Here is a 26,309-nt window from a genome sequence, read left to right as displayed (position 1 = left end):
TGCACCTACCTCGGCACAAAGGGAGAAGCTGAAAGCACGGGTAACCCCTCCACCGAGGATCTTTCATTTGGATGAATTGCCTGATGTTGGCTCTGCTCTGGGGGATAGAAAACTTGAATGTCGGACGTGTGAGTTTGTTTCTTTTGAGGTACTTTGTTCGCATTGAGCGCTTTCTTAACACCCACAGATGTGGGTGAGGCTCTCTGCAGAGTCCTTTTTAGATGTGTAGAGGCCTTATTTAGGTTTTTTAAAGCCTTCATATTGGTTTTAAGTGTGTCAAGTCCTTTTGACATGGAAAATAAATGGAACTGAAGTGTTATGGGGTAGGGTCTGTGTGATGCCAACAACAGAATTCCTACCTTATTTTTGTACCTAGGGCAACAGAAGTGAGAGGAAGTGCCACTTACTGCACAGCCAAGCAGCTAAGCAGCACCTCCAGCACTTCCGGTGCACTTCCCGGATGCACGTGCCCAGATGCGCGCGCTCACTGGTAAAATAGCGAATCAGCTGTTGGAGGCGGAGCTAACACTTGTAACAGTAAATCCTTCGAATTTTAGCCACAGTCATCTAAAATCAAGCAGAAGGGGTACAATTAGATATTATATATGTTCATGAAACGTCACCAGAGTCTTGTTGTTGGGAGAGGTACAAAAGGAGAGCAACAAAGCGTACCACGAAGAAACAGCACACAAGTGTACACAGCACAGCTAAGTAGCACCTCCAGCACTTCCGGTGCACTTCCCTTCCCTTACTTTATTTGACACAATGCCACTAGGACTGCCTTAAATTCATTTCACCCTTGAACTGTGGTCACTTGTGTCTGTCTTTACTGTTGCCACCATGAGATCCTTACATTACCCACAGTCGTTTCTTTGTGAATTGGCTCCACTTACAACTCTAAACTACGATAGTAATACCTCACCAGGTTACTTTCACCCAAAAGTCTGCAAAGTCGGAGAGAAGGGGCAACGTCAACAGCACTGCTCTAATGTTCACTTCCCATCCAGAAACTATCTGTCCAATAGAGTTACAGAAACATTTCTCAGTCTGAAGCACAGTAGTGCCTACTTGGACTATTTCAAAATATGAATGATCCTGAAATAATAGTTTTTGACTCTAGGGCCAGACAGGGATTACAGAGAGGGTGTGCAGTCTTTATAACGAACATTTTTTGCAGAATGAACATATAACGAAAATATTATAACAAAAGACATAATGAAAATGTATGTGGGGTGGAGTAAAGGGTAAAGTGTTAAATCTTGTGGGGAAACGGTTGGGTGGGTTTTTAGGGGTGGGACATGGGGTCTTTGCCCCTCCCCCCCAAAAAAGAAAAGAAAAAATACATTTGTTAGTTTTGTCGTTATAACATTTTCGTTAAATGTGCATTCGTTATAAAATTAGTCGTTATAAAGACATGTAACCTACAGAGATATCACAGCTATGAATGGTTCCGTTTACTGTCAGTACGCAGTCATGACGGCCATTTTACAAATACAGGCAGTTCAAATATTGTACAAAGAGACGGACAGCACATTTGCTATCACAGATGAGCAGCATTTAAAAGATTTTGACAGTAAAACTTGTATTTCACATGTGTGGTACCTAAAGGGGATCCCTTCCACTGAATGTTAGCATTGGTAATGTCGAGGAAATAGGTATTTAGGCTGCGTGCTGAGTTGGGAAAATACAGCATGGGTGCGAGAGGTAAGAATTAAACAATAGCATTGGGTGGGGATACAACCGGCGGATGGGGCTAGTAGTTTGTGCAGCCTACCCCAGAAAACAAGTTTAAAATAGAAAGTTAATAGAAAGGATGACTGCAATAATGCACAGCAATTACTTTCATATGGTGTTCGAGAAGAGGCCACCATTTTGTCCTTTTCCTAAATTGGTGAATATTGGGACATACCTGAACAGTTCTCCTTGTAGCCTTGGTATTCATTGACTGGAAAATGGGGCCGGTCTGACGTGTCCTCAGATTTGCTAATGAGCCCCTCCTTCACCGTCTCAAATCCACTGAGGACAACAACATTTGTCCAGCAGAACTGCAAGCTGAAGACATCGCCATACTTTTTCCTTAGCTGCATGAAAGAAAACAGGGACAGAAAGGGAAAGAATGTATGACGCGATTACAGCATGAAAGGAGAGTACTAAGAAAAGTAGAGGGAGACAGTCTGAGGAAAATAGAGCATGCAGTCAAGTGCTTATTTGAAGCCGTGCTTTCCAGGGTTGGGCACCTCAAAGTATTTCACTGTACCTGAATTTAATATTTGGTGTGGGCGTTTAATATTTGAGGCAGCCCTCTGCCCTCTGCCATGAACAAGGACAAAGAAACAAGAGGTGAGTGCTGCTAATGAACTCTTACCCGGGCCTCTTCCCCACTTACTCAAAAAATGCAATTTTCTAATGAATCTTACTAACCATGGTCGTCTTTTCAGAGCTATTTGCCTACAGTAGATGCTGATGACGACTTAACGCTGATGTTATTTAGTGGCAATGTATGTAAACATGGCCTGGTGTAGAGAACTGTCATCAGTGTTCGGTGTGATGTCTAGCTACGGGGAATCAATGCTGCTATTTATACTATCCAAATAACTGATTACTGAGATAGATTAGCTATCCAGAGCAAACCTATGAGATGTTACCATGTCTCTGACACTTTTAGTTGTCTGGGCTCCTATTTCCAATGGGATTTACAACCATCTTACTGTTCCAGCATTAATCAAACAGGGTTCTAATAGAGAGACAGCAACTTTGGGCAAGGAGTAAAAAACCTTTAGAAAAGAACATTCCACCAATAGTTTGCTGCATACGCATTTATTTTTGGTTGCACCCATCTATTGTCTGATAATCTCATTCTCAAATATTCATATGTGCGGAAGTATTCTAGCCTCTTCCGCTTTGATGCAAAATTCATTTTTTCCTTTGGCCCCCCTCTAATGATCATAATTTTGGATTTGGAGGTGTTAATCGCCACGTCTGAATTACAAAAGGTGGTCTGGGGTCTAGGAAGGCTAAATATAATTCCACCTTATTGGTCTCTTTGCTCTTGGAGAGGATCAGATTGAGAGTCAGAGATTGATCGATGTGGCTTGCCTACCTTGAAAGCTCAATTAACATAGGCTAATGATCTTATGTTCATCTTGCCATTCTGTAAATCTGTAGAAGAGAATCCTTCCAAATATTTTTGCATGGTCTTTTCTCTGGGAGATCGGTCTGTAACAGGCTGGTGATGTCTTTGGTCCTTTTTTGAAAAGTGGGACTATTTCAGCTCATTTACACAATTGGATACTATCTAAAGTTACGTTGATGCAATTGTATACTTGTGTTAGAAATTGGCCCCACAATTCTGTGTTGCGCGTTGCCAAGTCAGGGGAGATTAAGTCTGGTCCTGGGGCTTTCCCACTGCACTGTGACTATATGGCTCGAAAGGTTTCTTACATGGTAATCATTGTGATGGATTGAATTTCTATTAATAGTTGTGCATAATGCACACTGCTGGATTGGCAGGGTGTGTTGGGGCAGCATATAGACATGCAAAGTGGTGGACCCACTCTGAAGCTGCCACACAGACATCCAGTGATTTTATTTAATCATGGCGCTTAACAAAAGTCCTCCTGAATTTTATATTCACCTTTTTCCCCTGGCCATTTTTATTTTGCTGTCTTTCTCTGTAGTTGGATTTTTGAGGGCATCCTGAAATGCCATATTTACCTTACCTTACCGCTGATTGCTGTATGTTGATCTCTTCAAAAAATCTGGACATCTCGTCAGGCAACTCGGGCACCGTCTCTTTCCCTCCCACCACCCGTGAGGAGATCTTGCAACAAGGATTTGCAGTTGTCCATTGGACAGGTCCCACTTCCCAGAAGACTGAAGGGAGAGGAGAGCAGCTTCTGTATAAGAATGAGGACTAAAGGTTGGCAGACCTTGGGGTAATCGAGGAATGCAAATGTGCCCAGGTCTATTTCTATCATGCTACACATGGGAATGCATTCAGTTTTGTTGCTATAGGAAATAAAATAGCTGAACTCCTGGTACTGGGTCTTCAGGGTGGGCGTATACCACTGATACATACCCGCTAAGCTGCCCCAAACACACAATTCTATTCATATATGTACGACCCAACTGTTAGTCTCTCATTATTTAAGTGCTCACCCTTGACATGGGGGCAACCCTTGCTTTACAAGAGCTAATCCCTCAGCCGGGGTGCTTCAACTCTTCGTCCTTCTGAGATCAATACATTGAGTACTATTAAAATGGGTAATGTGGTATTACAGCAATTAAAAGCTGTAGGGATCTTGCATGAAGTGCTGTATAAGAAAGAGCACGCATTGTTATTATATTACAGTATATACCAACTGTATATCTCCACCAGCAGGTGGAAAGCAGGAGTAGCAAAATGCAGAATTATTAAAGCTCGCTGGGAAGGAATATAAAACATAGTAAAGAGGAAGAGGACTAACTAGAAAGAAACGCATACATAAGCTGATAGTATAAGTTGACACTAACAATAATAGACAGTGCCTGGCCTAAGTTGCACATTCTACCAAAGAAAACTGTCCCCTATACTGAAGCGCATGTAGTAGTTAACATGTGAAATATCAGCCTACACAAAATGCTCCCTTTGCCATTACAGGAGAACATAGCACGTCGAGCAGCCTCCAACACGTTCATTCATTTTCCCAATTACTGATAGGCATAACCCACTTTCCCCACAGTGTGGTGCTAGACCAAAATCACACTGCCCAACAGGTATCAGTGCCATACCTAGATGGTGCTGGGCAGTGTCGGATTGGCCCCTCGACCTTTCGGCCCATTGCCGGGCCGAAATTGTCCCTGGGGAGTGGGGGCCGTTTTCTGGCCATGCCTGGCCCAGTTTGGAAGGAAAACAAATGTGAAAAACTACATTTTTTTTTCTTTCAAAAAGCCTTCTAAGATCGATAAATGAAATTTGTACTATAAAAAAGAGCTTAAGCGTAAGTGCTATACAATGACATATTATCGTTTGCTCTTGGACGTCTGCTTGGATTCAAAGTAATTTAGTGTACTTAGAAACTATGCTATTTCATGCCACTTCCTGTTTTGTCAAGGGTTGAAAGGTCGTGTTTCATCACCTCGTGTTCCATCGCCGCCGGGATGTCACTTTGGGGTGGGGTCAAATGACAACACTTCTGGCGATGTCATCAGAGGTCAAGGGTAGTGAGGCAGGGGGGTGGGCCACTTTTTTTGGGTGACCGGGCCTATTTCTTGTCCTAGTCCGACCCTGGTGCTGGGCACATAGTGATGAGCCATGCCGAGATTTTATCTTAGATAAGAGTGTACATGCTACATGAGCACTGCGTTGGTAGTGCAGAGATTTGAATGCTTGACTTGACAAAGGGATCAGTGTTGGGAGCTGGGATTGAACATCCCATTCAAGCACTTTGTTAACCTAAATATTATGGCCTAAAATGCTCCTAATGGCCTGCTGTTGAAATAAATGACAACACTTTAATATGTTTTCCAAAGTATAATTTTACAATTAAAGAGAGTGGCGCTCAACTATTTTATTTTTTAATGGCTGTGCTGTTGCTCTACATCAGCTACAATTAAAGTACACTGCTTGATCAAAATGTGCGCTGTTAGCAAAGCATATTCAAGTGGCACCAAACGTTATCTTCACCTGATTTTTTTTATCTTGCCCCCTAATGACTTTGAAAGAGAAAAGAAGGCCCAGACTTCTTTAGTGAGTGTGTGGTCAAACTAACAGTGGCTAGGCAAAATAGAAACTACCCCTAGCATACCGCCACATCATGAGAAACAGTCACTCTTGGCATGCGTTTAAAAGCTGCCATGCAGAGTCGGGCAAGGCATCTGTAATTTAGTCGAAATCGCATAGGTACTCGTATTGAACCTTGTGCTAGTGTTTGTAACCAGATTGGCTTAATAGAAAATAACAAATCTATGGAACAAGGGCTCGTTTACAGGATGGCGTTTAAAGGGCAATGAAAATGACCATCACAGCATCAATGTGTTGCAGTGGAAACAATCCTCCAGCCCAGACATTTAAAAATAAAGGGAAAAGAGAGGAAAACAGAATAGGTCATCTGGGGTGCAAGAAAGAAAACATCTAATTGATGAGGTCATTAAAAATTAGTTTGCAAAGCTGTAATATCAGAATTCATTGAAGTAATAGATGTGAAATATAAACTGAAAAGGACTACAGGAACACAAAAGAAGAATAAACAGAGAGGAGGACAGGGAAAAACAAACGAAATTAAAACTTGAATGACAAATTAAAAAGAGTCTGCTGAGGAGACATTAAGACATTGGATCAAAGGATTCCACTTTTGATTATATTGTCTTGTTAAGAGAAGGATTTGGGTGGGGGTGTGGCCAGCAGTGAAGCAATGCGGACGTGAGCTCCCTCTGCTCCCCTGGCCGTTGCAAACATCCTGCTCATACAGCCTGTTATCCGTCTTGAATTTATAACCAAAACATCACGACTGGGAGTGGAACTTTCGAGACATAATCGACTGAAAGCTGGAAGCTAATCAAGCCTCCCAAACGGATCCTGCAGTGCCCGAAAACCGGTGCTGATCCTATGGAGGTAAATCAAAATGGCCGCGAGAAGAAGCTTGTAGCGGCAGACCCGAACCTGGACAGATCGAGCCGAACAGAAGTCGGAGACGCAGCCGCTGCGCGATAGCAGTGTGCCAGAGGGAGAAGGAAGCGTCCAGATCTCTGGCACGATACATCCTGTATGCCGGTGTGGGACTATATACGCTCACCCCGGAGGACGCCGAGAGCAGAGAAGAGCTGCAGTGCCGGGCCCTCAAGCGAGGCAAAGCATAGGCACGCCACCGAATAACGTGGCCAAAGGATGCAGAGGTAGTGTGGGGATCCCCAAGCTGACGGTGAGGCCGACCGACCGCAGCCTACACAGTGCCCTGTGGAGTCACGGAGCCGCCAACGATATTGCAGTAAGCGGCTCGCGAGATGGGAATCGCTGGCCTGAGGGCGCTACCGGGTGAATCCAAAAACTCACAGAAAGGTCTGCCGTCCTGCTAAGAAGAGGAGACGCGACGGAGCCTACTGTGCATCGTCCGCTCTCAGCGCTGTCAGCTGCGTTGAGGGACCGGGGTCTGCTCTCCTGGGACTCCTACATCGCCCGCCAAGACCCGCGCTCCCCTAGGGGCGATAAGCCCTGACGAGAAAAATCAGGAAAAAACACCAGGAGATCGAACACTCATAGCAGCCCCTGGGCAGATTAAGCCACAATGCCTTCGCTTCGGCTTCCCAGTCCAACACGATCCGTCCTTCAGGGACCCTGGGAGAGAAACGGTGAGACCACGCGCCGGCAGTCGGAAAAGGCAGGTCCTCTGCGGGAGGCAAAGCAGCAATCGCCTGCACATCGAGTGGTGATGCAGACTAAGCAGCAACAGAGGTGACTCCACTGCCTAGCGGTAAGCAGTACCGCTATACTAAAAATAGCAACTACCAGTATACTGTATGACAGGGGAACCCTCTGTAAAAGACAGATCAACACGAATGAGCAGGGAATAACTGAGTCGATCTCGAAATAAAGGAGCCCTCCAACCAGAAAAATATCCTCTTCATACCCTGCCCAAAACTGCACAACTACGCAATGAAGGGGTAACTTGTATAAAGTGTCTTTCGGCCACGCTGTGGTGTGCGAGATCGGTGTACAGCTGTGTTCCTCTGCACATCCGGCTGAGACAACTCGAGGGAAGAGCTGGGTCTCAGAACCCGGGGTGCCCAGACTCACTCTGCGGTGCTAAACTCAATAGCTCTGGAACGCAAACTGCTGCCACAACTGCGTAATTGTAGTAAGTTAAATGGCTGTCGGGCTACCTGAGTTTGCATCCCTTACTTGAGAGGAAGACCAGTGGGAGCGCTATAGAGACCCAGAAGAAGGTACCCCGCGCACAGACAGAAGGACCCAAAGGGCTTGGGAAAGTCAAGTGCCCAGTAGTCAAGGGGAAAAATCGGGACACAGAGTCAATTGAAAGCTTGCTAAATATTAGCAGACACCATGTGTGGCCACACAGGCCGAGAACCGCTGATGAAGACATCTGGAACAAGATAAACTGAGGGAGGCTCAGGAGGGGAATACGGGCTACCCCCTGAGAACCTGGATGACTGGGGCACTCAACGGCTTGGGTAGGGAGGCTCATGAGGGGAATACGGGCTACCCCCTGAGAACCTGGATGACTGGGGCACTCAACGGCTTGGGTACACAGAAACGGACAAAGAGACCCCTCACATTGGGCACAAAAAGGGGGCAACCCTATATAAAATAGGAGTCGGCGCACCTCGCTAACCAAACAAATATCCAAATTAACACACGCGAACTACGGAACAGTGCCTATTTGACCACTGTTAAGTGATTCTGGCATTTATTCCCGTATGCCCGATGTAAGATGCACAAGGTTTTTAAGGTCACCCTTTGCACACTCAGGGTCCAGTGTATTGACTTCAACTCAGTGATGACATGGTATTTATTGCCTCTTTAAACCAAGCCCCAAGAGCGATGTTGAGTTTTGTATGAGCTGTCGTTGTTTATTGAGTTTTTTTTATGTAGGTCTGTGTACAGGCTGCTGCAGTAGTCCAGTTATTTAAGGACTGAGGCTCTGAATTCATATAAGTTATGTTGGAACTCTAGTAGTACTAACATTTTCTGAAATAAATGATTTGGTGGGGGACATTTCGGATCACCATGCCAGCCTGGGGAATAAAAGAAAAGTCTGAGTCAAATATGAATTCCAGAAGTCTTGCTCTATATACTTGTAGGGCCCAAACTTCCATTATGGATGGAATGAGTCACCAGGCCAGGGTGCCCCTTACCACTAAGCTGGAAGCAGAGTGCTCTGTGGTAAGCACAAGTCTGATACTACAGACATAGTGGCCCTGGATACAGTCATTTTATTTATTTATTTATTGTTTGCTTGTTAGGCACTTATACAATAAGAATATACTGTTTCAAAGTGCCCACAGGGCAGGGAGGGAAATACATAACAACACAATATTGAGAGAAGAAGAGGAAGAGGGAGAGGGACAGACCTAATATGCCTTGTGAGTATTCAGAACGTGCAAGTGCAGAAAGGAAGAGGGAAAGGGGGTAAGTGCTGGGGAATCTGAGCTTATGGGTGAGCCCTGGACGAAGCGCTAGGAATGTTGAGTGCTACACGACCTGGGCACCGGGAGGTGTAAGTCTGAGTCTCCTGAGAGGAGGGTGTGCAGATGCAAGTGCTGTGGAAGAAAGGAGCTGGGAAGAATTGGTGTGGGAGGTCAAGGCCCTGAAGATGCATAAGGACCAAGGACACCAATTCAGCAACTGTGAGATTAGCAGAGCAGGGAAGGAGGGAAGGAGGAGGAAAAGAGGAAAGTCTTAAGGAGCTTTCAGAACTCGAGAAGGTCCATCTCAAGGCGCATCCAAGCACGTTATAAATGCCATATCATATCATTCCAAAGGAGGGAGCCCGCAGAGGAAAGTGAGTGACCCCCGCCCTCTGTTTAGCAAAACGCTTTTGCACAAAGAGTTGGTGCCAGAGAAGCGAAGTGGTCTGCTGAAGGGGCACCAAGCGCATATTGTGGCATGCACAGACACTTTTACAATAGCCACAGGATGATGCTGGGGAGCCCAAGTCTATAGGATGGAATCAGATTTAGAGTGCTGGCATGCAGAACAGAGTGCATGCTGGGGCTCTGAATGTGATACTCACATGCCATCATATGAGTGATGGAACGAGATGGGACTCAGGGAAGGAAATGTAAATTACCCCCTTCCTGCTTTCTTTTTCTCTGTACCTACCCTCAGCAAAGTAGGAATCAGTCAGTTAAGGAGGAACTGGGCGCGTGTGTGTGTTTGCGCCTGTGTTTATGTGTGACACATCGAGGCTATCCTCCTTTCTCCTCATGGGGGTGCCACCCCCTTTGAGGCTGCAGAAGTAATTCATAGAATGTTTTGCATGCTGATAAGTGACTTTGCACACTTTTCAGCAGGCAAACCTCCTATTTCCGATTCATTGATCAGACTGCGTGACTTTCCGTGACTTTGCGCTGGTCCGTCATGACTTTGCGTGCAGTTGAGCGCATAGCGTGACACTCCACGCAAAGGGCCTGATTCATGCAATTCATTGCATGGTAAATAGACACTTTGTGCACCAAATCGCGAGCAAATCCCTGTTCGTCAATTCATGGAAAGCAATGCGCGGTGCTTACCTGGGACTTACGAGGTGAGGCGTGCTATTTTGCTGGGGTGCACTCGAGCTTTGCGAGGGAGGGCCTGCATTTTCGCAGGGGTGCAGCTTGGGCTTGCGAGGTGAGGTGCACAATTTATCTGGGGTGCAATCTGGGCTCGCGGGGGAGGGTGTGCCTTCTCAAAGGGGTTGTGGATGGTGGTTCAGGGGTGGATGCGGTGGCTTGCGCCTGGTTTGGCCTTTAGCTTGGTTTTGGTGTACATCGGGTCGTGGTGTGGGCATTCCTTCCGCAGTTTGTTTTTACTTGCCTGACGGCTAGTAATGTACCTTTGAATCCATGAATACACGGGTGCACAATATTTTTTCTGCACCACGGCTAGCGCAGGGTCCTTCTTGGCCCCAGACCTTGCGCCATTTCTGAGATGGGCCTGCACAAAGAAACAAATAGGGGGAGAACATGCATACTTCCCATTTTCCCTACAAAATTAGGAAGAATGAGGAATAACATGGGTGTGTTGAGGGGCACGCCACGCAAAGAAATCACATGCCCAGTCAAGAGCAAACCTAACCGAATTCATGGATTCCAACACGCAACTTCATGTCGGGAAAAGCACACACAAACCTTGTGATCTTACCGCCACAGGATAGGAGACACAACTTTCTACGCAAAAAGGAACCGCATATAAAGCAAGCAAAGCAAACCATTGAAATGTCGCACCGATTGACGGAGCACCTTACTGCAACTGGAAGCATTGGCATTCAATCTGTGACGCAAACAAATTCATCATGCATGTCAATGCCAATTTCCCTGGAAACACACATGACAGCTTCATTTACTGCCAGTCACCACTATACTGGGCCCTGGCATCGGGAACTTCTGGCAACACCTGGCTCATCAGTAACTATCAACTGTCACACAAATGCATATAGCCATGTGACACACTGAATAATAGACAATGACAATCAATGCTAACAACAAACATTTACACATTTTACACATTTGCATGGGACAGTGCCTACCTGCTCTCAACAGGCCTGCTCATGCCATTCAGAAATCCTGTCACACAAGCCCAGGTAAGGCACAACGCAGCACACATAGCCACTAGGGGCATAGTGGAGTGCACATTTAGACTGCTCAAGTCACATTTCCGCTCCCTTGACCACGCTGGCGGCGTATTGCTGTATGCCCCACAAGTAGTATGCAAAATCATTGTGGCAGCTTGTGTCTTGCACCATGTTGCCACAAGGCATGGCATACCAGTAGAGATGCAGGCGGGACATCGCCCTCAGCCACAGGCACCACCAAAGCCCTTGGCTGGGCAAAGGGCACAGGAAGAGACTTCACGCAATCAGATTGTGCAAACCTGCTTCACACGAATACCAGCCCCTGTGGAGCACACACAGTGAAGTTGCATCCCTTGTGCCCGTCAATGATGACTAGGGGCCAATCCACCTTGCCCATAACAACACCCAGAGAATGTGTTCTTGGAAGAGGCAAACTGTGTGTGTCCATAGCCATGCAATCAACTGAAACAACCACTGACACAGTCATAGCAAGTGGAAACAACGATATACATGTAGCTCACACATAAGCACACAACACAATCAACGAAATCCCCTACCATATTCACATGCCCTCCCAACAACTATTGACTCTGCACCCTGCGCCCCCCTGAACTTACCTGCACAAGATAACTACACACCTGTCTCACATCCACAGCATTTCACCAGAAATAACATTCTCAGCTTGCAAAGACATGCAGTGCATGAAAGTAACCAACAAGACAGTCATGAGGTGTCCTGTATGGAAAAAATGTAACCTGACACCCATGGTCCACCCAGTGTCAACAACCGGAAAGGCCATATCAAAAAGCGTGAGCAACAATGACTCCAACAAAATCTCAACTCATTGACAGAGTAATCACTGACATTGAAGCAAACACAGTTGCACAACAGCACGTTATACACTCGGGACACAAGGGTTAGTCTGCCATTGATTGCAGGCATACTAGTTGTGCACACCTACTGTCAGGTGTCACATGAAGGAACATAGAGAGAGGAGACAGAGTGATGAATGTGCAGCTGCGGAGCACAGACGAAGAGAGACAGAGAGAAGCAGGGTCAGCGAGCCTGGAAGACACATTGCTGGACAAATAGCACAGGTTGGGGGTGAGAAGGACATAGGGGCTGAGGATGAAGGGCACACTGGGAAACAAAGACCACCTGCGAAAGGGGACTCCTCTGCTTCTCATCACAAAAACAACATGGTGCACACACCAGGGCATGTAAACCAGTCATCACTCCCCAGCTGTTGCTTCCCTCGCCAACAGATCACACACCTTGGACAAGTCATTGCCAGGAATTGGGCAGGGGACAAAGGGAGTACTGCAAACACTTTCAGGGACAACAGATCAACAGAAGCTGTGGGGAAGGGGATGATGATTCACATGCATGTGCCCACAATGTACATACAGATACAGTGCAGAGTGGTTTGTGAGTTCAACCCTCTCGCCCCAGCGCCCAACCTTGGCGGAACCAGTCCGATCACTCGAAATAGGACTAATGGCTTAGGATTACACAAGACAAAATTACTAAAGAGATGGCGCTAGCACTAGGAATCAAGGGCAGGGTTGCAAGAATGATTCTGACAGTTTTAACAAGTTAACAGGGTAAGGAAAGGATGACTTAGAGAGTGGAATAAGGACCAAGACAAGCTATGCTATGTGTTGGCGAAATACTCATGGTCCACTTTTAGTTTGGGATTTTGGACAGTCAAGGGTCCTGGTCACTAAACGGCAGCACGCCTGACACACAGCTGGACAGTTCTGGTCACCGGATGGCACTTCTGGACTGGCATTTCTTGTTACGCTCACCTGGAATCCACGGGGACGCCACCTAGCTGCCGGAACCCTGGTGCCCTTCTCCGTCGCTCCCTGGTATTATCAGCTGGTAGTTCTTTCTGGAAAACAGGTGGGCAATGTTCAAGATTGAGCAACTGGGGAAATAACCATCCAACACCCGGTATGCCCGCAGCGCCTCCCCGGGCCTTTCCTCACCTTGTTTTGGGATTTGGCAAGCTCTCCGTCCTGCCTTCTTGGCAGGGACGCGTTGTCCTCTGTGGGCGATTGCAATCTAGTTACTTCACTGATGCTGCCCCTTTGAGCCTCTGAGGTAGGTCTTATTACTGTTATTCTGTAAGCCTTTCTTTTGATCTAATGATGTCTTTTCTCTCCCAGTAGGTGCGCGGGAGTCCACTGTGGGCCGTTGGCTGGATTTGGGCTCACCGGCAAGTGATGGTGTTTCGGGAGCTCCTCTATGCGGTAAGTAGGCGCTATACGTAGAGCTATGTTGCCGTGCTTCTGCTACCCTGTTGTCTTTTATTCCCGTTGGCCGCTGCGTTCATTGAAGCAAGAGGCTCCAAAGCGGTGCTGGTCGATGGGCGACTTGAGAGGTAAGATGCCGGCTCTGATGTAAATGTCTAATGTCTCTTTTCTCTCCTTTTGCAGGTTCGAAGATCCAAGAAGCTTGCTGTTCCTTGGGTGCTGATTGCAGAAGCAGGAGCAGTCTGCGGTGGAATCTCAGGTAAACTGCTGAAAATAACAATGTCCCTTTGTTTTGCAGGTGCAGTCTTTTCGAGGTTCGAAGATGCTGCAGAACACGATGAGCGTCACGTTGCTGGATTGCAAAGTAACGCGAAGCGTGTTCTCCCAATCGGGTGTGGTTTGAATACCCTCAAGAAAATAGTTCAAGAAAAGTAGTCCCTAAGCTACCACACCCAAAACACTATATCGCATAGCTTGGTTCCCCGGAACCAAGCTATGTGGATGCCTCCATGTTGACAGGCATTTCAAAAATAGTAAACACCAAGCACAAGTCTTCAAAAGGTATGAGCCTGGCGCCAAGGCCGCGAGGACTGGCCCCAAGAGCGCCTAGGCCAAGGATGCCTAAGCTTGTTGGGGGCCCGAACCGGGACCCCTCCAGACCCATGGGCTTCTGGGAAGTGGGTTGTGACGTTTCTGGTCACTGGATACTAAAGGTCAGTTGGATGGCAGGTTTGCAGTTATGCAGTTAGGGAGCCGCAAGCCAGGCTGGTTCAGGATGCTCCCCAAAAACATCACAGCTTTGCCCTTTGGTTATTTGGGAATTGTAGTGGGATTTCAGAATTGAGGCCTTGCTGGAGCAGGATCAGCAATGCTTGGGTTTTGCAGTGGGCCCTGGAGTAGGGTCAGCAATGTTTTGCCCTTGTAGTTGGGATCTGGAACCTGGATGGATGGATGGATGGATGGATGGATGGATGGATGGATGGATGGATGGATGGATGGATGGATGGATGGATGGATGGATGGATGGATGGATGGATGGATGGATGGATGGAACAGAAACAGGACGCCGGCGCAGGAAAGTCAGGAAGTGTGTCAGGAACTGGAGACTGTGGAAGCACTGGAGGCTATGATCAGCGCGCGCTCCAGTCCTCACCCAAGGTGGCCGCCGTACCTTTAAGAGGCTGGCTCCTCCCACAAGCCGGTCCGTTATATCTGTTTGTCAACGCTCGGTTCGTGTGTTGGAGTTTCCTCTTGGATCCTTCTGTGCCTTCAGCGAATCTACTTACCGCCTTGATTCCTGCTCTAGTCACCCTCCTCCTACCTGCCGTGCCTCTTTTGTTTGCTTGCTCTATTTTCTCTCCCGCCTTATAATTCTTCATCTTTCCACTCCTGGTGTCTCGGTGCCGCCTGTTCAGTGCTTTTGCCTTTAGTTAGTCCTATTTGCTCCTGTTCCTTTCGCCACTCAGCTTATCCTTTTTTTTAATTTATTTTGAACTGTTGGTGCCGGTATCCTTACTTCTATCAGCGCTGCCTAGCCCTTCACAGGTTTGGGTCCCTGTTGCTCTGACCTCACCCTGGGAAACTTTGCCTTTACTCAATCAGACTAGATCCGTATACTTTTCTATTTTTCTTTTCGGTCAGCCTTGCCTAAACTGTTTAGGATATTCTTTTTGTCATAATTTCTTCTTATCACGTGGGGTTGCCTTTTTCACCTTATATCCTTTACTCTTATCTGCATTCTATTAGGAGAACTTCGGGAGTTCTATGCAGTTTATACTCCCAGCAGTCTGAACAATTGAGGAATCTGACTTCTATTCTACAAGTATTCCTCTTTGGTGTGGAGAAGCTACGCCTTCCTTTTCGATTGAGAGGAACCGACTACCCCCCATCTGAACCCATCCGGAAACAGGGTTTTTTCTGCATTTGTGCTTTTTTCCTGGAAATTAGGACTGGCCCTCTGGGGATCCCCGAGGTCAGAGTTACATCTCTGCCAAGGTGGCCTCCGGAGGGGCCAGACCCTACCTAGACGATAAGAAGGTCCGAACTCCAAAGGACAAGACTCCCTCAAGGAGAAGGGATCAGAAGAAGCCCGAGGCCAACCCTAAAGAATCCTTCCCAGAAGATCCAGGTGAGGAGTTGGGGGAGGAAGCCTCGGTTCATGACAGCATACAACGCCCAATAACCATCATGGCCTCACTAGAGCAGTATCAGAAATTGGTGGCTGCTTTACAGAACCTTACTTTAGAGGTGCAGGCTTTACGTACAGAGAATGTAGCCCTCAGGCAGCAGGTAGTGTTACATCGAGATGATCGTGGAGATCTGCCTACGATGCCCCTTTCCTTTGGTAAATATGATGGTAACCCGGGGGGTCTGAAAGAATTTCTGGATGCCTGCAGAGTGTAATTCGCCTTCCGACCTCACGCCCATGAGACTGCCAGATCTAAGGTGGGGTTCATCATAGCCAATCTAATTGGAAACGCCCTTGCATGGGCCACACCCTTGGTTACCAGAGATGATCCCGTTTTGAGTGACTATGATCGTTTTACAGAAGTTTTTGGTGAAAGATTTGATAGACCAGAAGTATTCTATTCTTCTCTGGAAGCAATACTTGATGTCCAACAGGGAAACACGGACATACTGACCTATCTCTCCCGTTTCCAGAGGCTGGCAGCCAAGGCAGATTGGCCTGATTCTGCTCAGCAAACAATCTTCAGACGGGGTCTTCGTGAAGAAATCAAGGACGAGCTAGCCAGAGTGGCTCGTCCGGCATCCTTTCAGGAATTGGTGACTTTGTCACTTCAGATCGAGTTCCGTCTTCAAGAGAGAAGATCCGAAAGAAGAAGAACCAGAGGCTTCCCACAACAGTCCAGTCAACCATCCCCTGCTCCTCCACCTCAAACTACCCCTAGGACTGATGAACCTATGCAGATTGGGGCGGCTCGCGGTCCCTTGACGCAAGAAGAAAGAAGAAGAAGGAGAGAGGCAGGATTATGTATGTACTGCGGCTCCTCGAAGCATTTATTGAGAGACTGTCCTGAAGTCCTACCTAGACGACAGGGAAACTTCCACCTTCGATCCACAGCAAGGGAGGTTTCGGGGGAAGTAACAAGCACCCTTGCTACTACACAAGAGCAGTAAGCAATCCGGAGGATAACAGCCTAATGGTGTTTCGGGTCAACCTGTGGTTGACCGAGGATTCCCCCACTGAGGTGTTCGCTATGCTAGGCTGTGGAGCTGCTGGAAATTTCATTGACTCTAAATGGGCAGCTGAGCATCTAATCTCCACCATACCCAAGGCCACCCTGACTCCAGTAGAAGGGGTCGATGGTAGGCCCCTGTCATCCGGACCTATAAAGCTGGAGACCATTCCATTAAGGATGAGGCTCGGCCAACATGAAGAGTTTTTGGTGTTTGACCAGATCCGTGCTGCTCATTTTCCGTTAGTTATAGGAATTCCTTGGCTAAGGAGACACAACCCTCACATTGATTGGACTACCAACAGGGTCTCTTTCAATTCGACCTTCTGTGAGTCCCACTGTATCAACCGGTCTGCTTCTCCTAACACCCTAGAACACAGCCAGTGTGGGGTTCAGGAACCTGTCACTGTGGCCTCAGTTCCCGTACATTATCAAGACTTCTCAGAGGTGTTTATGGACACCATACCCAGACAACTACCACCACATAGACCTGAGGATTGCTGCATTGACTTAATTCCGGAGGCTGTGGTACCCTTTGGTAGAATGTACCCCTTGTCGTTACCAGAGAAGAAGGCTTTAAGAGAGTACCTCGACGCTAATTTACAGAACGGATTAATCCAAGAGTCCAAGTCCGCCTGTGGGGCATCCTTATTCTTCATTCCCAAGAAGGACTCGACAGAGCTCCGCCCTTGTATAGATTACAGGGGTCTAAACAAGATTACCATCCGGGATAGATATCCCATGCCCCTAATTCGGGATATCTTGGAGGCAGTACAGGGGGCGGTGTACTTTACTAAGCTTGATTTAAGAGGCGCTTATCACCTCTTAAGAATCAGGCAAGGTGACGAGTGGAAGACGGCGTTCCGCACCCTCTTCGGACTCTTTGAATACTGTGTGATGCCCTTCGGTCTCGTAAACGCACCAGCCATCTTCCAGAGGTACATGGACAAGATATTCGCCGACATGTTGTTTTTGTCGGTAGTAGTGTACCTGGATGACATCCTAATCTTTTCCAAGTCTTTATCAGAGCACCGATCATTGGTCAGATTAGTTCTACAGCGTCTGCAGTTCCATCATTTACTGGTAAAGCCAGAGAAGTGTTCATTTGAATCCACAACAGTGTCCTACTTGGGTTTCATACTATCCAAGGATGGTATTGAGATGGATGCTAATAAGGTAAAGGCCATTAGAGATTGGAAGGAACCTACCAATGTCAAGGAACTACAAGGGTTTCTAGGACTGGCTAACTTTTACAGGAGGTTTATTCCCAACTTCTCCAAGAAGGTACTCCCTTTGACCTCCTTATTGAAGAAGGGTGTGAGGTTCATATTCGGAGTTGAACCTCAAAGAGCTTTCAGTTTCTTAAAGGAATGTTTTTCTACAGCACCCATCCTGGTCCAACCGGATCAGGCCAAGCCTTTCATTCTTGAAACAGATGCTTCTGGAGGGGCGGTAGGGGCAGTCTTACTCCAAAGGACGGAAGACGGCTATGAGCATCCGGTTGCTTACTACTCCAAGACACTTACTAGTAGTGAGTGCAACTACTCTGTAATCGAAAAGGAGCTGTTGGCCATAAAATTGGCCTGCCGAGAATGGAGACATCTCCTACAAGGAGTCACACATCAATTCACCATTAGAACTGACCACCGTAACCTTCAGGTTTTGCAACAGTTAGAATGTTCTAACGCCAGACACGCCAGATGGGCTTATTTTTTCTTACAATACGACTTTATGATTACTTACATACCTGGCACAGAAAACAGGAAGGCCGACGCTTTGTCCAGAAGCCTAGGAGAGTCATCTAGTTCCTATAAGGAACATGAACTGGTTTTTCCGCATCTCACCGTCCTAGCTTCTACAGTTTCGTTCCTTCAAGACCTAATCCCACAGTATCAGAGGTGTTCCGAAATTCCGTTATCTGTTAACCAGGATAAGGACGGATTGTTCTATCATGAAGGAGCTCTCCACATTCCTACGAAGGAGTTGCAAAAGCTAATACTTTCTTGGTGTCATGACACCCCTCTATCCGGTCATTCCGGTATTAGGAAGACCTTTGATCTTATCCAGAGAGGATTCTGGTGGCCTACCTTAAGAAGAGATGTAGGCCAGTATGTGTCTGCTTGTTCGGTATGTGCTTCCAACAAGAACCGAACAGGAAGGCCGCTGGGGTTGTTATAACAACACTCCCTACCAGACCGTCCTTGGGAACATATATCTACAGATTTTATCGTGGATCTCCCTCCATCATATGGCATGTCTACAATCATTTTGACCATTGACTCCTTTAGCAAGCTAGCGCATTTCTCTGCCTTCAAGCAAGTCCCTTCAGCCTCTGAGATGGCCGCAACTTTTCTCCAGGACATTGTTCGTCTTCATGGTGTACCTAAGACCATTGTGTCCGACAGGGGACCCCAATTCACCTCAAAGTTTTGGTCCTCCCTTTGCCAAGCACTCGGAATTCACAAGGCTCTTTCCTCAGGATATCATCCACAGAGCAACGGCCAAACAGAAAGACTTAATGCCAATTTAGAACAATATTTTAGGTGTTTTTGCAGTCCACAACAAGAAGAGTGGTATTGCTTCCTCCCACAAGCGGAATTCGCTTGTAACAATTCCCTTCATGCCTCGATCCAGATGAGCCCTTTCTATTGTACTTACGGATACCATCCTCAACACCTACCCTGGCTCAGTCCTCCTTCTACCAAGATTACGGCTCTAGATTTGATTCTACTAGACCTACAGAAGGTGCACAAGCTCGCTAAGGAAGCTCACCAAGCAAGTCAACTAGCGCAGAAGAAGTGGGCTGACAAGGGTCGTCGCGCCCATCCAAGCTGGAAGGTCGGACAATTGGTCTGGTTATCCACCAGGTATCTACTTAGATGGGTTCATAGGGGGAAGTTCTCCTCTCGTTTTCTTGGGCCTTTCCCCATTTTGCAACAAATCAATCCGGTTGCATATAAGCTCCAGCTACCAGACTATCTTAGGAAGGTGCATCCGGTCTTTCATGTATCCCTTCTAAAAGAATACAAGGATGATCCCTTCAAGAGACCTGTGAACCGCTCACGTGCCCGAGTGATCTCGACACCTGAAGAATATGAAGTATCTCATTTGGTGGATTCCCATTACCGCAAAGGGCGGTTATACTACTTGGTTCATTGGAAGAATTATCCAGTAGAAGAGAGGACATGGGAACCTGTGAGCCATATACGTGCCCCACGTCTGATGCAGAGGTTCCATCGACTTCATCCGGGAAAACCTGGGGGTGCCCCGAGGAAGAAGGTGTATACTGTCAGGAACTGGAGATTGTGGAAGCACTGGAGGCTATGATCAGCGCGCGCTCCAGTCCTCACCCAAGATGGCCGCCATACCTTTAAGAGGCTGGCTCCTCCCACAAGCCGGTGCGTTGTATCTGTTTGTCAACGCTCAGTTCGTGTGTTGGACTTTCCTCTTGGATCCTTCTGTGCCTTCAGCGAATCTACTTACCGCCTTGATTCCTGCTCTAGTCACCCTCCTCCTACCTGCCGTGCCTCTTTTGTTTGCTTGCTCTATTTTCTCTCCCGCCTTATAATTCTTCATCTTTCCACTCCCGGTCTCTCGGCGCCGCCTGTTCAGTGCTTTTGCCTTTAGTTAGTCCTATTTGCTCCTGTTCCTTTCGCCACTCAGCTTATCCTTTTTTTTAATTTATTTTGAACTGTGGGTGCCGGTATCCTTACTTCTATCAGCGCTGCCTAGCCCTTCACAGGTTTGGGTCCCTGTTGCTCTGACCTCACCCTGGGAAACTTTGCCTTTACTCAATCAGACTAGATCCGTATACTTTTCTATTTTTCTTTTCCGTCAGCCTTGCCTAAACTGTTTAGGATATTCTTTTTGTCATAATTTCTTCTTATCACGTAGGGTTGCCTTTTTCACCTTATATCCTTTACTCTTATCTGCATTCTTTTAGGAGAACTTCGGGAGTTCTATGCAGTTTATACTCCCAGCAGTCTGAACAATTGAGGAATCTGACTTCTATTCTACAAGTATTCCTCTTTGGTGTGGAGAAGCTACGCCTTCCTTTTCGATTGAGAGGAACCGACTACCCCCCATCTGAACCCATCCGGAAACAGGGTTTTTTCTGCATTTGTGCTTTTTCCCTGGAAATTAGGACTGGCCCTCTGGGGATCCCCGAGGTCAGAGTTACATCTCTGCCAAGGTGGCCTCCGGAGGGGCCAGACCCTACCTACACGATAAGAAGGTCCGAACTCCAAAGGACAAGACTCCCTCAAGGAGAAGGGATCAGAATAAGCCTGAGGCCAACCCTAAAGAATCCTTCCCAGAAGATCCAGGTGAAGAGTTGGGGGAGGAAGCCTCGGTTCATGACAGCATACAACGCCCAATAACCATCATGGCCTCACTAGAGCAGTATCAGGAATTGGTGGCTGCTTTACAGAACCTTACTTTAGAGGTGCAGGCTTTACGGACAGAGAATGTAGCCCTCAGGCAGCAGGTAGTGTTACATCGAGATGATCGTGGAGACCTGCCTACGATGCCCCTTTCCTTTGGTAAATATGATGGTCACCCGGGGGGTCTGAAAGAATTTCTGGATGCCTGCAGAGTGTATTTCGCCTTCCGACCTCACGCCCATGAGACTGCCAGATCTAAGGTGGGGTTCATCATAGCCAATCTAATTGAAAACGCCCTTGCATGGGCCACACCCTTGGTTACCAGAGATGATCTCGTTTTGAGTGACTATGATCATTTTACAGAAGTTTTTGGTGAAAGATTTGATAGACCAGAAGTATTCTATTCTTCTCTGGAAGCAATACTTGATGTCCAACAGGGAAACACGGACATACAGACCTATCTCGCCCGTTTCCAGAGGCTGGCAGCCAAGGCAGATTGGCCTGATTCTGCTCAGCAAACAATCTTCAGACGGGGTCTTCGTGAAGAAATCAAGGACGAGCTAGCCAGAGTGGCTCGTCCGGCATCCTTTCAAGAATTGGTGACTTTGTCACTTCAGATCGAGTTCCGTCTTCAAGAGAGAAGATCCGAAAGAAGAAGAACCAGAGGCTTCCCACAACAGTCCAGTCAACCATCCCCTGCTCCTCCACCTCAAACTACCCCTAGGACTGATGAACCTATGCAGATTGGGGCGGCTCGCGGACCCTTGACGCAAGAAGAAAGAAGAAGAAGGAGAGAGGCAGGATTATGTATGTACTGCGGCTCCTCGAAGCATTTATTGAGAGACTGTCCTGAAGTCCTACCTAGACGACAGGGAAACTTCCACCTCCGATCCACAGCAAGGGAGGTTTCGGGGGAAGTAACAAGCACCCTTGCTACTACACAAGAGCAGTAAGCACCCCGGAGGATAACAGCCTAATGGTGTTTCGGGTCAACCTGTGGTTGACCGAGGATTCCCCCACTGAGGTGTTCGCTATGCTAGACAGCTCTCAGCTGGTTGGATTTCAGGAAATGATGTCAGATTTATGATGTGGTTTTACAATGTCCAAAGACCTCACACTGTTACTTTACTCAAATCTGATTTTGCCACACACATACATTTATACAATTGCAATCTCTTAGCAAATTATATACACAGGTTACACATTTTGTGCAGCACATTGCAGTCCAATCCTCCAGTCTGTGAGACCATGTTTCGCCCTTCTAACAGTTTTTCGCACTTTTCAATGGGATTTATTTAACTCAAAATTCTATAACTTTCTACATGGGTGTGGATTACCATAAGGGATGCATGTACAAAAATCTGCATTTGCAACATGGATGCTTTTCTTGTAATCCGCCAGACTTTGCCATTTCTGTCCCCAAGATGTCAGTGAATTCTACCATGTCTTAAAAGAAAGCCCAAAAAAATCACTTTTACGCTGCGAAAATTCTACATTTTTACAAAGTCTTGCTGCAGAGATGAAAGTCTTTCAAGTTTATTTATGAAATAGTCTTTGGAAACAAATGGCAGTCCTTTGTAACTGGATCATTTTTTTTTACTTCCTTCAAATGTTACCAACTGTCATTTCCTTCAAAGCAAGGTAGGAGTTTCTCACCTTAATTGAAGGTTTTATTGCCCCTTCACACTTCAAACTTCCTTGCCCTAGGAGTCCATTGTCAGTAGGTTAGCCAAGCCTAGATTCTTTCCAACCTAGCAATTATCATTTAGGTGTTAGTCTCTGCTGAGAGTTTATGGTGTTGCTCCATTCCTTAGGCGGAAGTTTCAGGCTCTGCTATTTAGGATAACTTGTTTTTGAGAGCTTGCAAATCCGGCCCATGTGGTTTAAAATCTTTATTTTCCTATTTTGGGTCTTGAATTAAAACAAACCTGTGGAATAAAATAGCCCCTGTATGTATTTTCACCAGCCACAAACCCCTTCACATTGCTAGGTAATGGCAGGCTCGCATCCAACAGTTTACTTATAAAATGGGCATTTTTCTACTTTAGTTTTGCAAAAGCCCATTTTTGCACATGTGATGAAAACTGCTAGCATTTCCTTTCAAATTCGATTTTGAATCTTCATCAGATTCCCACACTGTCTTGCAGCTATAGTTGTTTTCTTGAATGCAGGAGTTTTGTCTGAAGCACAGATACCTTGACATTGACCTGGCTCATATAGCTGGGGTCTCTTTTGAACTACGGAGCTTTGATACATTTGTAAAGAAATGAACACATTTCCCGTGCGAGTAAAATTGTAGTCCCTTGTTGATTTCTTTCAGAGTTGGTTTGACAGGACCTGTCATTCAGAGATCATGCCTGGTTTTGCTGAGGCAAAATGAAGTATCCTGGGCATGGCAGGGCCTTTTTAATCACAGTAGTTTAAGAAAGAACAGATGGAATTTGCATCAAGGCAGCATTTTTAAAGGGTGAAAAAGTTTCATTTTGAAGGGGAATTTTGGGTTTTCAGCAAAGCAGTGCTGCCTTTTCACTTTATTCCATTTATATGTTTCAGAACACACTGGCACGCTCCTTCAGCGTGTCCACTTGTTCCATCCTGCCTGATGTGTGCTTGGCAGGACGGTGCAGCCATTTGTTTTCTTTGTTGTTGCAAAACGGAGTTTTGAGGCCATGGCGCTCAAAGGAGCCAGCGCAGCCATATTGCTGTTAATTGCGCAAATGCAGCGTGGTGATGTAGGGAAATGCTGTTGAATGGGTCAATATATCCCACAGGTGAAAGGGTGCTGGCTGGAACTCACAAGGAGTGCAGTCACTGGATGAGTCAGGATCCCTGCAACATGGGACTTTGGATTTTACCAGCGATAGGAGTAAATCATGCTGACTGCACATATGATCAATATTGTTTAGTGTGATGTGCACTGGTATGTGTGATCCTGTTGCAGTAAAGTGAACCATGGCAGTTGGCACCACTGTGCATGGCTGCATGTCCAGTCCTTCACTCATAAAAGGCCCCACGAATGCAACAACACATCTCTCAGGGTCCAAATGATAAAAAGCAAATCTGCCCATCCCTAATGGAGGTGAAAAAACCAAGCTGCGTCCATGCCAGACAGGGGTGCAAAGAAATAGGTTCAATGTGTCCATCCCGAACAGGAGTTACAAAAAACAAATGTGTCCATCCTGTACAGGCTAAGAAATGAATGTCCCTCTTGGACAGGGAGCTGAGGGGGAATGCCAATATCCATGTCCACATGAGGGAAAGACAAAATGCCAAAACCCCCCAAAAATGTTTTTTTAATCCATTGGCTCATAGACATCAGGACACAGGTGGTTGAGGTGGCGTTGGTGTATCTGGCCTGCCATCTTGCGGTGTATCCTCAAGTTGTGGTGCGGGTGGAGGTGCAGCCTGTCCAAGCAGTGCCAAAGCTTGGTTTTCATTGTTTAGGGCCACCCGTGATACAGATACATGCACCAGCATGCCAATGGCAGAGAGGTCATGATGAACTTCCTCCCAAGTGCTCACAGAGACTACATGTGCACTCACTTGTGACGCATCAATTTGCTGGGGTAGCGGCTGTCTTAAGGTGTCCATCTCCTCTTGGAGCTGGGACCTTGTAGCTGAAGGTTCATCATGCTGTGAAGCCCTCAAGCTCTCCATCTCACGGTGACTAGAGTCTCTGATGCCAACATCTCCTGCTTCAAGGCTTCTTTACGTGCCACTGCATCTGCATGCTGAGAGTCCTGCAGAGACTTCAGATCAGCCAGTCGGCCCTTGATGTTGGCCTCTTGTAGGAGAGACTTGAGGACCGCATGTAAGCATGCTGTTTCTTCTCCAGGCTGGACGACAGTTGCTGCGGATGTCCCCAAGAGGCCAGATGATGTTCATCCCGGGCAGCTGGTGTGGAGATGTTGTCAGCCAGGCGATGCATGTGCCCAGGAATCTCATGCAACATGTCGCCTTGCCGGATGTCCACATGCAGCATCTGCTGCTCCCACTCTGTCTCTCCGGCATACACATACACCATATGTGCGGGGCCGACAGCACTGGGATGCAGAGCTTCAGGCCTATCGGAGTGGGACCCCTGTGCTTGGCTGCAGGTCTGCAACCCTCCGTTGGACATCAGTTCCTGAATCTGCACCCAACTCAAGTGAGGGCGATCTTGGAGCCGTAACCACTGCGGATGTGGTGCTTACCACTGACTGGACTCCTGACTCATGTCTCACCCCCTCAGACTTAGTGGCCCCAAACAGATGGCCCATTGGGGCACCCTCCCTGTCCCGCAACATGTCCTCCACACCTGGTTCAGCATAGTCACTTGCAGAGTCAGAAGAGTCAGAAACCTGCACATCTGATGCCCCAAATTTCATGCAGCCATATGTGTTGCCATGATATCTCCAACCACCATTGCAACATTGGCCACCGCAAGCTACGCTGCTGGTCACAGTCACGTGCCCTGCAAACATGTGTGAGGAGACTGCGACATGGACCCGACAAAGGCATGCTTGCACCACCACTGCTCCATTGACACTCCATATGTGGAATGTACTACACAGAGACAACTATTGGCCATCCACATGTTGTCCCATCGGGAAGACACCCTCATGTGCCTATGAACAGACATTGTTGCATATTCATGTCAACTGGCCGCCAGGGCAAGGTAATGGATGACTGTGGAAACATGCACACAATTTGGTGACACTGCGTGAGTCATGATTGGCACACCCACTGGACGACACACATGCAAGACACTGTGGATGTGTACAGTCACATGTGTGTTGCATGCCATTGCCATACATACAAGATGCACCATTTTATGGTCTATGCAGAGGTTGTGACTTCCTGGGGAGCAGAGCTCAAGGCGCACAGGGGTGGACACCGGAAGGTTCAGAACCAGACATCTGACTCAGAGTACACCGCTGGTAAAAAAAAACATGCATACCCATGTATCCAATAAAGGAGTGCTTATTGAAAACACAGCCACTGACATGCACTGGATACACACACCCTATGGCCTGCCCCTACCCCGTGCCCAGTTAATGCCCTTAGTCCATACAGAGCCTTTTAACTGTGGTCAATTCGGACTGATGAATCATGTAACAAGCTTATGCTCTTAAAAACCAGGGGCAAGTATTGAACATGGGGCATTTTCCTTCTTTAGGATAGCACAAAGCATCAGTTAGCTGACCAAATCTAAACATACTT

At 47.0% G+C, this 26,309-nt stretch overlaps 1 protein-coding gene across 1 annotated transcript in view; it reads right to left on the bottom strand.

Moving 5' to 3' along the window:
• LOC138580053 (cytochrome P450 2D15-like) overlaps positions 1–26,309 on the bottom strand; it is a 421,564-nt gene that overhangs the window by 240,949 nt on the left and 154,306 nt on the right. Inside the window, exon 3 of the mRNA XM_069650288.1 lies at positions 1,910–2,081. Within this exon, the coding sequence (XP_069506389.1) occupies positions 1,910–2,081 (172 nt within the window). The remainder of the gene's footprint in view (positions 1–1,909; positions 2,082–26,309) is intronic.

The sequence above is a fragment of the Ambystoma mexicanum genome, chromosome 3p (genome assembly GCF_040938575.1).
Source record: "Ambystoma mexicanum isolate Mex_15411 chromosome 3p, UKY_AmexF1_1, whole genome shotgun sequence".
Classification (NCBI taxonomy): domain Eukaryota; kingdom Metazoa; phylum Chordata; class Amphibia; order Caudata; family Ambystomatidae; genus Ambystoma; species Ambystoma mexicanum.
Note: the sequence above shows the minus strand (reverse complement) of the source record. Positions and strands in the feature narration are given on the sequence as shown.